This window comes from Rana temporaria, chromosome 10 (genome assembly GCF_905171775.1).
Source record: "Rana temporaria chromosome 10, aRanTem1.1, whole genome shotgun sequence".
NCBI lineage: Eukaryota > Metazoa > Chordata > Amphibia > Anura > Ranidae > Rana > Rana temporaria.
In genome coordinates this window covers 131,257,834-131,273,769 of record NC_053498.1, presented here as the reverse complement: position 1 = coordinate 131,273,769, position 15,936 = coordinate 131,257,834, and the positions used below count along the sequence as shown (strand labels likewise).

Genomic DNA, 15,936 nt, shown 5'->3' with positions numbered 1-15,936 from the left:
CTAATGCCTTGTACACATTTCCGATGGAAAAAGTCAGACGGACTTTTTTCATCGGATAGTCCGACCGTGTGTGTGCGCCCCGTCGGAAATTCCGACAGACCTAGAAAGAGAACATGCTCTCTTTTTTTCCCCAATGAAAAAAAAATTCTAGCGGAAATTCCATTCGTCTGTATGGAAATCAGACGACGAATAAAACACGCATGCTCAGAATCAAGTCGACGCATGCTCGGAAGCATTGAACTTCATTTTTCTCGGCTCGTCGTACTGTTGTACGTCACCGCGTTTTGGAAGGTCAGAATTTGGTGTGACATTGTGTATGCAAGACAGCTTGAACGGAATTCCGTCAGAAAAATCTGTCAGAGTTTATCCTGGTGTAAATTCCGATCGTGTGTACGCGGCATTAAACAAGTGTAAATCAAGGCATATGTGATGAAATGAAAATACACACACAAAGTAATGTACACTGTGCAATGACCATAAAAACTAATAATAATGAAAAAGAGATGTGAAATTCACACCCAAACTAAAGTCCATAGTCCACAGGACTTTAGTTTGGGTGTGAATTTCACATCTCTTTTTCATTATATATATATACTTTTTATGGTCATTGCACATTAGTTTGTATACATAAGAAAACCATAAACACTATCACCTTCAGGTTGCATTGGCAGCCTAGGAAACAGCTAAACAGTTTAACCACTTGCCGCCCGCCAATGACAGATTGACGTCGGCAAAGTGGTTTCAATATCCTGAGTGGACGTCATATGACGTCCTCAGGATATTGAGCCACTGCGCGCCCCCGGGGGCGCGCATCGCGGCGATCGTTGTTGCAGGGTGTCAGTCTGACACCCCGCAACACCGATCTAGGTAGAGTCTCTCACGGAGACTCTTTACCACGTGATCAGCCGTGTCCAATCACAGCTGATCACGATATAAACAGGAAAAGCCAGTAATCGCGTCTGTCAGACGCGAGTAGAGGAGAGCTGATCGGCTGCTTCTCTGACAGGGGGGGTTTGTGCTGATCGATTATCAGCACAGCCCCCACGAGGATGCCCACTGGACCACCAGGGATGCCCACTGGACCACCAGGGATGCCCACTGGACCACCAGGGATTCAAAACACAGGTATGCCACCCTAGACCACCAGGGATGACAATGACACAAATAATGGATGCCAATCAGTGCCCGCAATGGATGCCAATCAGTGCCCACAATGGGCATCACTGATTGGCAGGCATTGTTTGGCACTGATTGGCATCCATTAGCATGGGTGCTCAACCTGTGGATCTCCAGCTGTTTCAGAACTACAATTCCCATGAGGCATTGCAAGCTACTGACTGTTACAAGCATGACTCCCAGAGGCATGATGGGACTTGAAGTTCTGCAACAGCTGGAGAGCCACAGGTTGAGCACCCATGCATTAGTACAACACATACGTTAGTGCCACCTATCAGTGCCCATCTATGCCACCTATCAGTGCCCATCCATACCGCCTATACGTACCCATCCGTGCCGCCTATCCGTGCCGCATATTAGTGCCCATCAATGCCACCACATCAGTGCCACCTCATTGGTGCCCATCAGTGCAGTACCATCAGTGCCCATCAGTGAAGGAGAAAACTTACTTATTTACAATGTTTTATAACAGAAACAAAAAAAAAATTCGGTCATAAAGTCTGCTAGCCAATTCAGGATACAAAGAGAGGATACTCGTATACATACCATGGACAGCAGGCCAGGAGCCGAATGTTTTTGTTTAAAGTTCTCATCTGCAAACGGTCCTCTGTATATACTAGCCACTCCGGTGCCGTCGCCCTGCGGGAAGATCAGTACAAGACTGAATGAACAGGAGGCAGTTTACAAGACAATCCATCTTTCAAAAGCTTTACATCTGCCCATAGAATACCCAAAGGACTCTTCCAACCAACAAAGCTGCTTAGGTCTCAACATTTTTCCTCTAGCAAAATATACATCAACACTGTGACCACGCCAACAACACCTCCCAGTCACAGAGTGACAATCAGGAGTTGGTAGGACGGGCTCCTGATCATGTGACCACTGACAGCAAATCGGTATAGGTTAGAAGGTTTGGACTCTTAGAAGACAAAATCTGAACTATTGTTTCTGGTCCCTACGACGGGTACCAATAAATAATACATATGAGGTAGAAGGGGATTTTATTTTGGGTTGTTCCTAGGTCGTGTGTCAATGGCAAGAATTATATAGCTAAAGTTTTTTAAAAAAAAATTATATATATAGCTGGATTCAGGTAGCCGGGCGCATCTTTGAGGCGGCGTAGCGCATCGTATTTAAGCTACGCCGCCGTAAGTCAGAGAGGCAAGTACTGTATTCACAAAGCACTTTCCTCCTAAGTTACGGCGGCGTAGCGTAAATGGGGCCGGCGTAAGCGCGCCTAATTCAAATGAGGATGAGGGGGCGTGTTTTATGTAAGTGATTGCGTTTCTGAATCGGCGTATCTAGTCATTTGCATATTCTACGCCGAACTCAACGGAAGTGCCACCTAGCAGCCAGCCTAAATATTGCACCCTAAGATACAACGGCGTAGGAGACTTACGCCGCTCGTATCTTAGCCTAATTTAAGCGTATCTGGTTTCCAGAATACGCTTAAATTTAGGACGGCGTAGATTCAGAGTTACGTCTGCGCTTTCTGAATCTGGCTAATGCAGTGGAACCTCGGATTACAAGTATAATCCCTTCCAGGAGAATGCTCGTAATCCAAAGCACTCGCATATCAAAGCGAGTTTCCCCATTGAAGTCAATGGAAACTAAAATATTTTTTTTCCACATGCTTCGAAACCCCTCCCCCAATAATGGAATCCATGGTCCTGCGCACCGTATATGGATCAAGGGGCCGGACGCATGGATGGGGGGGGGGGGGGCGGCACACATGCGCACCTAATGGAAGAACCACCACTGTCCAGAACCTTGCTCCATATACTGTATATTGGACTCGCCCAAGAATGTATTCATTTCAGATACAAGTCAAAGGCTTTTTACACACTCTTTTGTAAATGCCCTAAAGCCTCGTACACACGATACAATTGTTGGCCAACCGAGCGTCTGTGACCATCCGCTGACACCCGTAATATTCCACCTCCGCAAAGATCCGCATTTGAGGACGGAAGAAAATCCTATTTTTTTTCTTCCGTCTGCCGGATCGGATGAACACGGACATACGGTCCGTGTTCATCCGATCTCCCATAGGGGAGAGCGGAGGAAAGACAGGGCGGTCCCTGCACAGTGTGCGGGGACCGCCCTGTCAGCTGCCAGCTCAGCGGGGATTTTACGGAGGCTCCCCGCTGAGCTTTTGAGGACACACGGAGCGGATCATTACTGATCCGCCCGTGTGAAAAGGGCCCTTAGGGGTTAAAATGCCCAGACATATTGAAACAAACAAAATAAAAACTAGCTAAAATAATACATTTTATAATATCTCTGTATCCTTATCCATCCGCAGAACTCTCATCTCCCCCAGAAACTACCACATTCTAAACAGTTTCAATGATGCCGAGTTGTCATGGAAACTCACATTGACGAAGTCTCCTCCTTGTATCATGAAGTCTTTTATTACCCTGCGGGGAACAATAAAGAGAGGATGTAGTAAAAGTATCAGCCGGCACAATTGGCTATAAATGCCGACGACATTGTAGGTCAGAAATCAATGCCATCGCAACCCAGCAGAGAAGCCGTACAAAGGGATCCGGCTGCGCCGCTCAGCACGTGATCGCTCAGTAGAGGCAGAGGCGCATTGCGGGCGGTATTAACCCTTTATCGGCCGCTAGTGGGGGTTAATACCGCACCGCTAGCGGCCGAATCCCGCGGTATATCGCCGCTATTTTTAGCGGCACTATAATGCCACCGCGGTTCCCGCCCCAGTGTGAAAGGGGCCTAGGTGAATTTGATTGGCGGTTTTAAAAAATAAAGAGGAAGTAAACCCTGATGGGTTTTACTTGGGCTAGCATGCATCGCATACTAGTGCATTATGTGCCACTTACCTGCAAATCGCTTGTTATAAGTGATTTTTACTGTTTTATCTTGCAAGTGTATTTGATTGGCGATTTTAATAATTAGACACTCCCTGGTGAGGAGTGTCGTGCTCGCCTCCTCCCTTGGACTACTGGAGAGTCAGGACGCTCTCTACGTTGCAGATAGAGAAAGGAGCTGTGTGTTAGTGGGCATCCTGACTCTCCTGTAGTCCAAGGGAGGGGCAAGCACGACACTCCACACCAGGGAGAAAGCCTTGCATTACTGTGTGGAGTTACAGACAGAAGAACGGGAAGTGAGGATTTCTCAGAAGAAATAAGGACATTTAGAAGCAAAATGGAAGGATGAGGTAAGTGAAGGAGGACTGCACTAAGGTAAAGGAAGATATTTAGGGGGAAAAAATTGGACCTTTACAACCCCTTTAAAAAATTGTCTTAATATATAACAACTTGTGTACCAACCTGTGGAAAGTGCTTCCTTTGTATCCTATTGGAACGCCATCTTTTCTACAGACATACAGAAAAAAAAATAGTCAAACTGTCTTAAAAAAACAGAAGATGCTAAATAATAATCCCCTTCATTACAAGCCGTGCTTAGACCATAGCAAACTGATTGGTGGGGAATGATGGGCACCACACATCTAACATACCATGTTTTCACACATTTATTATTGGTTGGACTTTTTAGGTGCCAAAATATGTATCACAGATTAACCTGTTGCTGCCCGCATAACATATATTTGCGGCAGCTTCAATGCTTTTTCTATACCATGTACTTTTTTCAATAAATATTGTAATTTTTTCAAAATATTCTTCATTGTTTACTGTGTCTATAAAGCCCAACCTTGGGTTACCTAGTTTGGTACCCCTTTTTTTTGCTGTACAAATGTTACTTGTATAAATGTTGCTGTGCTGCGATCACTATAGGGTGTACTAATATGATACAATACATACCTGAACTCCCCGGTGCAAAACTGCCTGAAAGGAAAGAAAAGATAAAATACATATGTTACATGATGATAAAAATAGATGTTACATTATGGTTAAAATATATTCAATTTGCCCAGCTGATTAAAACTTGGGGCTGATTTTTTTTTTTTCTTCGCACACTAGATTTGGAGGGACATTTATCAAGTAAGTTAGCGACACAGTAAAGCCTTGTACACACGATCGGATTTTCCAGACAAAGCGTAGGACTTTTGTCCGAAAGGCGTTAACCAGGAATTTGTCTTGCATACAAATGGCAACAAACACGAAACTACAGGGTCCCATTAGACACGAATATGTGTTTCCCTATTGCCCTACAATGGTAGTGCTTTCTAGCAGCCGTATGTAATATGCCTCCAGTCTATGAGTGTCTCCTGAGGCAGGGTTTGACAAATTTGCTTGGAATCTAGGAGCCAGCTAAAAAAGTTAGGAGCCAGAAAACGCGCCCTGTCCCGACGAGCTCGCGCGCAGAAGCGAACGCATATGTGAGCAGCGCCCACATATGTAAACGGAGTTCAAACCACATGTGAGGTATCACCGCGATTGGTAGAGCGAGAGCAATAATTCTAGCCCTAGACCTCCTCTGTAACTCAAAACATGCAACCTGTAGATTTTTTTAAACGCCGCCTATGGAGATTTTAAAGGGTAAAAGTTTGTCGGCATTCCACGAGTGGACGCAATTTTGAAGCGTGACATGTTGGGTATCAATTTACTCGGCGTAACATTATCTTTCACAATATTAAAAAAAATTGGGATAACTTTACTGTTGTCTTATTTTTTCCCAAAAAAGTGCGCTTGTAAGACCGCTGCGCAAATATAGCGCGACAGAAAGTATTTCAACGATCGCCATTTTATTCTCTAGGGTGTTAGGATAAAATATATATATAATGTTTGGGGGTTCTAATTATAGGGAAGAAGATGGCAGTGAAAATAGTGAAAAATTACATTAGAATTGCTGTTTAACTTGTAATGCCAACGACCACCACCAGATGGCGCCAACTCACAGAAGGAAGAGCTGGGGACTTCACAAGGCCGCAACGCCGCGGCCTCAATTACCGGCCCACCGCGATCGCGCGGGAGGGGGGGGGGGGGGGGGGCTAGTCCGCCGCGATCCTGGGGAAAAGGCGCTCTGCGGACTAGGCCGAAGCCGTAGCAGGATGTTTTAGGCGAGGCCGCGGCTTCGACCTAGTCCTCGGAGCGCCGGTCCTTTGGAACAAAAACATTTTTTTTTATGCCCACCTTCCAAGCCAACACCTCACTCGCCAGGACGCCATTTCTAGTCGCCATGGCGACCGGGATTTGTCGAGCCCTGTCCTGAGGAATGTCCCCAGTCTCCTACAACTCCTACAGCATGTTCAGTCTCTGACAGTCTTCTACAGCATGTCTGTAGTCTCTTACCATCTCTTGTAGCACATCTGCAGTCTGACCATCTCTTATATCACATCTGCAGTCTCTGACCATCTTTTGTATCATGTCTGTAGTCTCTGACCATCTCTTGTATCATGTCTGTAGTCTCTGACCATCTCTTGTATCATGTCTGTAGTCTGTAGTAAATAGAGGGTAAACTGTGCCTGCGTGTTATATGCAGGGGGCTGTGGAAAGTTTTTTTCCTGAAACTTCCCTCTTAAAGTTAGGGTGCGTGTTATACGCCATTGCGTGTTATACGGCGATAAATACGGTATACATATTTATCAAAAAAATGAAATATTGAATTAAAACAGTTCCAAAGATTGTCACCATATAGGTTCTTTGGAACTGTATATTTTAATTCAATATTTAATTTCTTTGATAAATATGTATAATTGTGAATAAAAACTCTTTTTTTTTTAAAGTCCACCCAGGGGAACCCCTTTTTTCTTTTCTCATATATACTGGATGTGGCACAAGCATACATTTGCCATTCACCCCTCTTTCTTTCATTGTCTTTGACTATATCATGTTGCAGTAGGTAAAGTAGCGTGGGCCCAGGATGAATCCACTAATATATCCTGTTGTACCTGCCGTCTCCGATTATGAATAGTCACTCAATTTTCTAAGTATCCCTTTGGTGATGTCGGGGACCACACTTAAAGCCTCCTATATCAAAAAAAGTTGACCACAGTGCTCTAAACAGATGCATAACTGAAAAGTGGTCAGGGTCAGGTTTCAGTCTGACAATGCTACTGTCACACAATCTATATCATTGCTCCTGTTTATCCTTTCTGTGCGATAGAATTGTCCCCTTAAAGCGGTTGTAAACCGCATATATAATTTTTTTTTTTACCTGCAAGGCAAAATGCATAATCAGCTAGTATGCACCGCATAATAGCCGATTATGAAATACTTACCTCAAAACGAGGTGAACAACACTTACCTGGTTCACGCCGAGCGAGATGTCATCTTGCTCCGGCGTGTCTTCCGGGTATCGCCGCTCCAGCGCTGTGATTGGCTGGAGCGGCGATGACGTCACTCCCGTGCGTGCGCGCGGGAGATTTAAAATCGGCAAGGTCCGGCGGCTGCCGGATCTTTCGCCGTGGATTCTCCCTGCGCATGCGCCGCCAGCATTGCGAGGGGAATATCTCCTAAACCGTACAGGTTTAGGAGATATTCTTTTTACCTACAGGTAAGCCTTGTTATAGGCTTACCTGTAGGTAAAAGTGAAAAATTAAGGTTTACAACCGCTTTAAGTTTCTTCTGCAATAAAGATTGCACAAGGAGCAACATCGCCCTTGGTTGACCAAACATGACGGCCAAAGACATTAAAGCGGAAGTCCACAAAATGCAACTTCCGCTGTCCGGATTCCTCCCCCCTTCCGGTGTCACATTTGGCACCTTTCAGGTGGGAAAGGGGAGCAGATACCACTTCCGGGCATAGATAGCCGCATTATCTGCGGGTATTTACGCCACGTCCGCTGTCTTCTGGAAGACACACAGGTCCCATAAGACAGCAGGGACCATTCAGATCACGAAGCGCAACTCGAGCATGCGCAGGGCTTCACTTCCCGATTTCCTTACCAAAGATGGTGGCTGCAGCATCCAAGAGCCGATCGATAGATCGTCTTCGGGTGCCGATATTGCCGGCGTGCTGGACAGGTAAGCATCCTTATTTTAAAAGTCAGCAGCTGCAGTATTTTTACCTTTTCAGCAGCTACAAATACTGCAGCTGCTGACTTTTAAAATAAGGACGCTTACCTGTCTAGCACGCCCGCAATTAGAACTGAAGCCAAGACCTTGTATCCAGAATGAAAAACTTCTCACCTGCTGTTTTCTTTTTTATTATTCTTTTTTTTCTTTTTTTTTAAAAGGGGATTTGGAGATAAAATACATTTTTTTTTTCTTCATGTAAATCTGTGGGAAACTGTAAAGTAGAACTGTGCTCTACTGCTCCAGTGGTGCAACGTTCTTGAGCTGCCTCGCCGGCGCTGCCATCTTATATGCACGTTTTTCTGGGTTTAAAACGGAAATCCAAAAAAAAAAAAAAACGGCGGCGGACCTCCGTTTTAAACCCAGAAAAACGTGGATATAAGATGGCAGCGCTGGCGAGGCAGCTCAAGAACGTTGCACCACTGGAGCAGTAGAGCACAGTTCTACTTTACAGGTTTCCCACAGATTTACATGAAGATAAAAAAAAAAATTACTTTATCTCCAAATCCCTTTTTCAAAAAAAAAAAGAATAATAAAAAAGAAAACAGCAGGTGAGAAGTTTTTCATTCTGGATACAAGGTCTTGGCTTCAGTGCTCTTTGACGTTTCCAGACCATGACAGCTTATAGACTAAACAAAAGTCAGAACTGGGACAAGAGTCAATTCTGGTGTTTTACCTGAAATTTTCAGCTGTTTTGGGAATGACATCTGCAAAAAGCTCAATCTTCATTCGTCCAACTTCCTGAAAGTAAAAAACATCAATAGTGCATTACAAGATGTCCAGGGGATCAAAATATAACTCCACAGATCAACAAGAACCAGTAACCTGAAATAGTGTAAAGTCAAAACATAAATACTTCCATAAAAGTGAACAATAGTAACTAGGGGCCAGATCCACAGCCAGCCGCCGTAACTTAAATATTCCCATTTAAGTTACACTGCCACAAAATTTCGACCTAAGTGCCCGATCCACAAAGCACTTACCTAGAAATTTTCGGCTGTGTAACTTAAATCCGTCCGGCGCAAGGCGTTCCTATTTTCATGGGGCGAGTCCCATTTAATGACGTCGTGCGCATGCTCACGACGTCATTTTCCCGACGTGCATAGCGCGGTTTTACGTTACGCCGAGTTTTGAGAATCGCGCCGGGTAAAAAAAGTTGCGTCTAAAAAAATAAAAATAAAATAACAGCGTCGCGGGTAAGAAGGGTCTACTTTTACAAGGAGATTTACCGCTTCGTGGATCTCCGTAAGTGCTCATTTGCATACGCGAAGCGGCATTTCGACAAGAAATGCCCCCAGCGGCGGATGCGGTACTGCATCCTAAGATCCGGCAGTGTAAGTCCCTTACACATGTCGGATCTTCTGCCTATCTTTTGGAAACTGATTCTGTGGATCAGTTCCAAAGATAGAAACAGGGATACGCCGGCGTATCCCTTTTGAGGATCTGGCCCTAAGATCCTAATTATACTTAAAGCGGAGTTCCAGCTACATAATTGTGAAGTGGAAGGAAAGGAAAATGATAAATAGTTTTCCATTTTTTTTTTACAAATAAATATGTGTAATGCCCTGTACTGCAGGTAGCTATACGTCATCTCCCCCAGCAGCCAATAGTGGCGCGCGCGCCCCCTGCTCGCTCCTGACTCCCGTGCGCGTGCCCGGCGGTCGCGATCACCGCCGGGCACCCGCGATCGCTCGTTACAGAGCGAGAACTGGGAGCTGTGTGTGTAAACACACAGCTCCCAGTCCTGTCAGGGGAGAAATGCCTGACCGTCTGTTCATACAATGTATGAACAGCGATCAGTCATTTCCCCTAGTGAGGCCACCCCCCCTACAGTTAGAACACACACAGGGAACATACTTAACCCCTTCCTCGCCCCCTGCCAGTGGCATTTTTATAGTAATCAATGCATTTTTATAGCTCTGATCGCTATAAAAATGCCAATGGTCCCAAAAATGTGTCAAAAGTGTCCAAAGTGTCCGCCATAATGTCGCAGTATCGGAAAAAAAACGCAGATCGCCGCCATTACTAGTAAAAAAAAATATTAATAAAAATGCCATAAAACTACCCCCTATTTTGTAAACGCTATAACTTTAGCGCAAACCAATCAATAAACGCTTATTGCGATTTTTTTTATTCACAAAAAATATGTAGAAGAATTCAGGTCGGCCTAAACTGAGGAAAAAAAAAATGTTTTTATATATTTTTGGGGGGGTATTTATTATGGTAAAAATAAAAAAAATATTATTTTTTTTCAAAATTGTCGCTCTATTTTTGATTATAGCGCAAAAACTAAAAACCGCAGAGGTGATCAGATACCATCAAAAGAAAGCTCTATTTGTGGAGGAAAAAAGAACGCCAATTTTGTTTGAGAGCCACGTCGCACGACCGCGCAATTGTCAGTTAAAGTGAAGCAGTGCCGAATCGCAAAAAGTGCTCTGGTCTTTGACCAGCAATATGGTCCGGGGCTTAAGTGGTTAAGAAAGAAGGCAAGTATATTGGCTTCCGTCTTAAAAGGTGGAGTGGGGTCGAAGTTCTCTTGGCCCTACTTCTCCTGTAGGTCACATCAGTGCACTTCATTCTGCACTCCAATGACTCATATTTAGCCAACAGCAGCCTAAAGGTCTGAGGTCTCTTTTAGTGGGTTCAGGCTGTGGAAAGATCCCCCACCCAGATGCCTGGACCGACAGCTGGCTCAGCCTTGCAGCGCATTGCCGAGAGCCTTAACCAGCCCTCCTGCCCCCCTACACAGCCCAGTGCTCCAGTGAGCACAGAGGGGCAGAGCAGAGAGCCGGTGACCGACAGTGTTAAAAAGCTGGTTGCTAGGAGGCTGGCAGCTGGGTTGCACATCATCGTTGGCTTTTATGGTGCCAAATGCACTATTATATGATGCATTTTGACTCCGGCGTCCTAGCAACTAATGAAGCCGCGTGGCCCAGCCACCAGAATCCTAGCAACGTGAGAGGAGTTTAGATCCTAGTCCAACCCCGCCTGAGCGAGCCTCAGGAATGAAAAAAGCTGTAACTGCACTGAGTCAACCATCTGCGGCGGGGGCATTCCACACCCACACGTATACAAGTGGCTTATATATATGTGGCTGCACTTAAGATTGGCGGTGTACAGCGACGGCTTCCTGGGGCTCACACCAAAGTGGGTTTGGTCAATGATATTATCACGCCTGAGTTTATCCCTACTAGCAACCAATGACGCACAGCCTCATTGATGGCTAGGAAGCTGGGGGCCAAGCCACGGCTCCATTGGTCCCAAAGATCCTAGCAAGAAAAAGTTGGGTGGCATCCGAAGTGTTCATGGAATGCATCACAGTGGTTGAAAAACCACCATTGGGAACAAGCATACAGTGCATCCGGAAAGTGCCTGTAAACGTGTGATACAGTGCATCCAAAATTGCTCACAGCGCTTCACTTTTTCAACATTTGTTGTTACAGCCTTGTTCCAAAATAGATTAAATTCATTATTTTCCTAAAAATTCTACAAACAAATACCCCATAATTACAACGTGAAAGAAGTTTGTTTGAAATCTTGGCAAATTTACCGTATTTATTGGGGTATAGCACGCTCACACGTATAGCGCGCACCCCTAAAGTTGGCCCCAAATTCCTGTGGAAAAAAGGATTTTGTACGTTTGTGGTGTCTTGCGCGGCGTCCATCGGCGGCCTCGTCGTCTGCGGCTTTGGGTGTCCTCTTCGTCGGGTCCGGCTTCCTTCTGCGGCGTCCTCCACGCTCGTTTCCCGCGCCGAGTTTGAATACTGCGCCGGCATATACCGAGCGGAGTACACTCGGGCAGGCTCGGCTACTGTCGCGCTCACGTCCTGTACGTCCAGGACGTGAGCATGGGAGGAGCCGAGACTGCCCGACTATATACGAGTGTACTGCGCTCGGTATATGTCGGCGCAGTATTCAAACTCGGTGCGGGAAAGCGGGTATCGGCGTATATCGCGCACCCACGATTTTGCCCTGATTTTCAGGGCAAAAAAGTGCGCGGTATACGCCGATAAATACGGTATATAAAAAAATAAACAAACACGTACATAAGTATTCACAGCCTTTGCCATGACACTCAAAATTGAGCTTAGGTGCATCCTGTATCCACTGATCATCCTTGAGATGTTTCTACAACTTGATTGGAGTCCATCTGTGGCAAATTCAATTGGTTGGATATGATTTGGAAAGGCACACACTTGTCTATATAAAGGTCCCACAGTTATCAGTGCATGTCAGAGCACAAACCAAGCCATGAAGTCCAAGGAATTGTCTGTAGACCTCCGAAACAGGATTGTATGGAGGGAAGGGTACAGAAAAAAATTCCCAATGAGCACAGTGGCCTCCATCATTCGTAAATGGAAGAAGTTTGGAACCACCAGGACTCTTCATAGAGCGAGCCGCATGGCCAAACTGAGGGATCGGGGGAGAAGGGCCTCAGTAAGGGAGGTGACCAAGAACCTGATGGTCACTCTGACAGCGCTCCATCGTTTTTCTGTGGAGAGGAGAACCTTTCATAAGAACAACCATCTCTGCAGCACTCCACTATTCAGGCCTGTATGGGGGAGTGGCCAGACAGAAGCCACTCCTCAGTAAAAGGCACATGACAGCCCATCTGGAGTTTATCAAAAGGCACCTGAAGGACTGTCAGACCATGAGAAACAAAATTCTCTGGTTTGATGAACTCTTTGGCCTTAATAGCAAGCGTCATGTCTGGAGGAAACCAGGCACCACTCATCCCCTGGTCAATACCATCCATACAGTGAAGCATGGTGGTGGCAGCATCATGCTTTGGGGATGCTTTTCAGCGCCAGGAACTGGGAGACTAGTCGGGATTGAGAAAAAGATGAATGCAGCAATGTACAGAGACGTCCTTGATGAAAACCTGCTCCAGAGTTCTCTGGACCTCAGACATGGGACTGGGGACAATGACCCCAAGCACACAGCCAAGATAACAAATGGGTGGTTACGGGACAACTCTGTGAATGTCCTTAAGTGGCCCAACCAGAGCCCAGACTTGAACCCGATTGAACATCTCTGGAGAGATCTGAAAATGGCTGTGCACCGACACTCCCCATCCAACTTGATGGAGCTTGAGAGGTCCTGCAAAGAAGAATGGGAGAAACTGCCCAAAAATAGGTGTGCCAAGCTTGTGGCATCATACTCCGAAAGACTTGAGGCTGTAATTGGTGCCAAAGGAGCTTCACCAAAGTATTGAGCAAACGCTGTGAATACTTCTGTACATGGGATTTTTTATTTTTAATACATTTGCAAAGATTTAAAGCTTCTTTCACGTTGTCATTATGGGGTATTTGTAGAATTTTGAGGGGAAATAATGAATTTAATCAATTTTGGAATAAGGCTGTAACATAAAAAAAATGTGGGAAAAGTGAAGTGCTGTGAATACTTTTCGGATGCACTGTATAAACGGATGATCAGGGGGGGTTTTAAAGCATCACCTATGGAAAATAGTAGTATAAGCAGTGGTGCTCAAAATTTTGGGGGGGGGCGCAAACGGAAAAAAAATTGCAGCCTCACTGTGCCCATCAAATGCAACCACTGTGCCATCAATTGTCACCACTGTGCCATGCCATCAAACGCAGCCACTGTGCCATCAATTGTCACCACTGTGCCAAGCCATCAAACGCAGCCACTGTGCCATGCCATCAAATGCAGTCACTCTGCCATGCCATCAATTCGCACCACTGTGCCTTGCCATCAAACGCAGCCACTGTGCCATGCCATCAAACACAGCCACTGTGCCATCAATTGTCACCACTGTGCCATGCCATCAAACGCAGCCACTGTGCCATCAATTGTCACCACTGTGCCATGCCATCAAACGCAGCCACTGTGCCATCAATTCGCACCACTGTGCCATGCCATCAAATGCAGTCACTATGCCATGCCATCAAACGCAGCCACTGTGCCAATTGTCACCACTGTGCCCTTTAATTGTCGCCACTGTGCCCATCGATGTCACTGTGCCCATTCATGCCGCTGTACCAATTGTCCCCACTGTGCCTATTGTCGCCACTGTGCCCATTGATGTCACTGTGGCCTTTAATTGTCGCCACTGTGCCCATTCATGCCGCTGTGCCAATTGTCCCCACTGTGCCTATTGTTGCCACTGTGCCCATTGATGTCACTGTGCCCTTTAATTGTCGCCACTGTGCCCATTCATGCCGCTGTGCCAATTGTCGCCATTGTTGTCACTGTGCCCTTCGTCGCCGATGTGCCCCTCCCCCCGGCACTTACCTTTACAGGAGTCTGTCATCCACGTCCTCGACCCTCGATGTCTTCTCCCGCCCTCGATGACTCTTTAGCCAATCAGGTTACCGGTAGCCAGAACCGGCCAACCTGATTGGCTAAGACGCCTGTCAGTCTTATCCAAGGAACGCACCCCCCGTGCGTTCCGAAAATAAGCTTCCGGGGACCCGAGGGCTGTACTCGGAAAGCCTATCAGAGCCGCTGGCTCTGATGGGCACTTCCGTACAGCCAACCAGCTGCCGTTATTCAGATGGTCGGCGCTCATGTCCGGCCATCTGAATAGAACAGCGGCGACAATAACATAGATACGTGCAATGCATGAATCTATGTTATTAGACTCAGTGGCGGTGAGAGCCAGAGGAAGCGCCCTCTATGGACGAACCGCCACTGAGTATAAGGCTAGGTTTCCACTATTGCAACCTGAAAGTTGCACGATTTTGATGCGACTTGAAGCAATGGCTGTGTATTCTGGAGGTCTATGGACCTCAAGTCACATTAAAGTGGGACCAAAGTAGTGCTGGGACCGCTCTGAAGCTGCACAGATATGAACGGCACTCATTTGGAAATCATGGGGCACGACCTGTCACGTGACTTTCCAGTCCCAAGTCACATGACAAGTCGCACTAGTGGAAACCAAGCCTTATAGTATCAATTTACTCACCACAGCCTCATTTTTTTTTTATTTTACCAAAAAATTAGGTAACTTATTACGTTTGTGTTCCCAAAAATTAATCTTAGTGTGTTTTTTACTGAAATGTTGTGTTCCATAAACAGCTGCACTAATACTGTGACATATACATTGGAACTCCCACTATTTTATTCCCTAGGGTGTCTACTTTCAGGAAATGTATGTTTTGGGGGTTTTATATAATCTTCAGCTCTAAAATGATTTATTATACGCGTGCAAAAAGAACTCTGGCAGGGAAAGGGTTATTATCTGAGCTGCTGCAATTCACATTAAAGCAAATAAACTGCCCCCCATCTGTGGCTGTATTCGCCCCCCATGTGCGCCCAGCACCTCTGTATGGGCTGTACACGTGACTGCGGGGCTCCAGCACGGAGAAGGGGGGGTCTGTACAATACATGACGGGAAGCGAGGACCGGACACGGGTGGAGAAGGAGCCCCAGCCCGGTATACCGCACATTACCTGCCCCCCGATACTGATATCGAAGAAGACGATAGGGTTGTTGGAGTTAGAAGCCGGGACCGCCATTTCTGTCGCTGGCAGAGAGGAAGGAACGCACGCTGTAAACGTCACTTCCTGGGGGGGAAACCCAATGCGCATGTGCATGGTTTTTCTTAGCAGCATGTGTAGCTCGGGGCGACCCCATGTGGCCGGATAGGGTCATAGCTACCAGTACCGAGATGGACACAATAAATATGTATTGGATATGTATATGGATTGATCTCAGAGTCATGTCAGCAGGTTTTATTTGTATAATTATCCCAGGCTTCTGATTTGGAAAGCATTGAAGCCTTAATATAACCAAGACAGCAAAGGAACTGTTATATTTGGTTAATGGTCATTATTATGTATTCCTGTACGTTGGTTGG

General features: G+C 46.0%; 1 protein-coding gene across 1 annotated transcript in view; it reads right to left on the bottom strand.

Annotated features, from left to right (window-relative positions):
- The window catches only part of PPIH (peptidylprolyl isomerase H), a 56,250-nt gene extending 40,594 nt beyond the window's left edge, over positions 1 to 15,656 (bottom strand). Inside the window, exons 1-6 of the mRNA XM_040326281.1 lie at positions 15,530 to 15,656; positions 8,791 to 8,855; positions 4,959 to 4,982; positions 4,467 to 4,511; positions 3,551 to 3,593; positions 1,723 to 1,815 (exon numbers count right to left, since the gene is read on the bottom strand). Of these exons, the coding sequence (XP_040182215.1) occupies positions 1,723 to 1,815; positions 3,551 to 3,593; positions 4,467 to 4,511; positions 4,959 to 4,982; positions 8,791 to 8,855; positions 15,530 to 15,595 (336 nt within the window). The 5' untranslated portion in view covers positions 15,596 to 15,656. The remainder of the gene's footprint in view (positions 1 to 1,722; positions 1,816 to 3,550; positions 3,594 to 4,466; positions 4,512 to 4,958; positions 4,983 to 8,790; positions 8,856 to 15,529) is intronic.
- Positions 15,657 to 15,936: the final 280 nt, after the last annotated feature.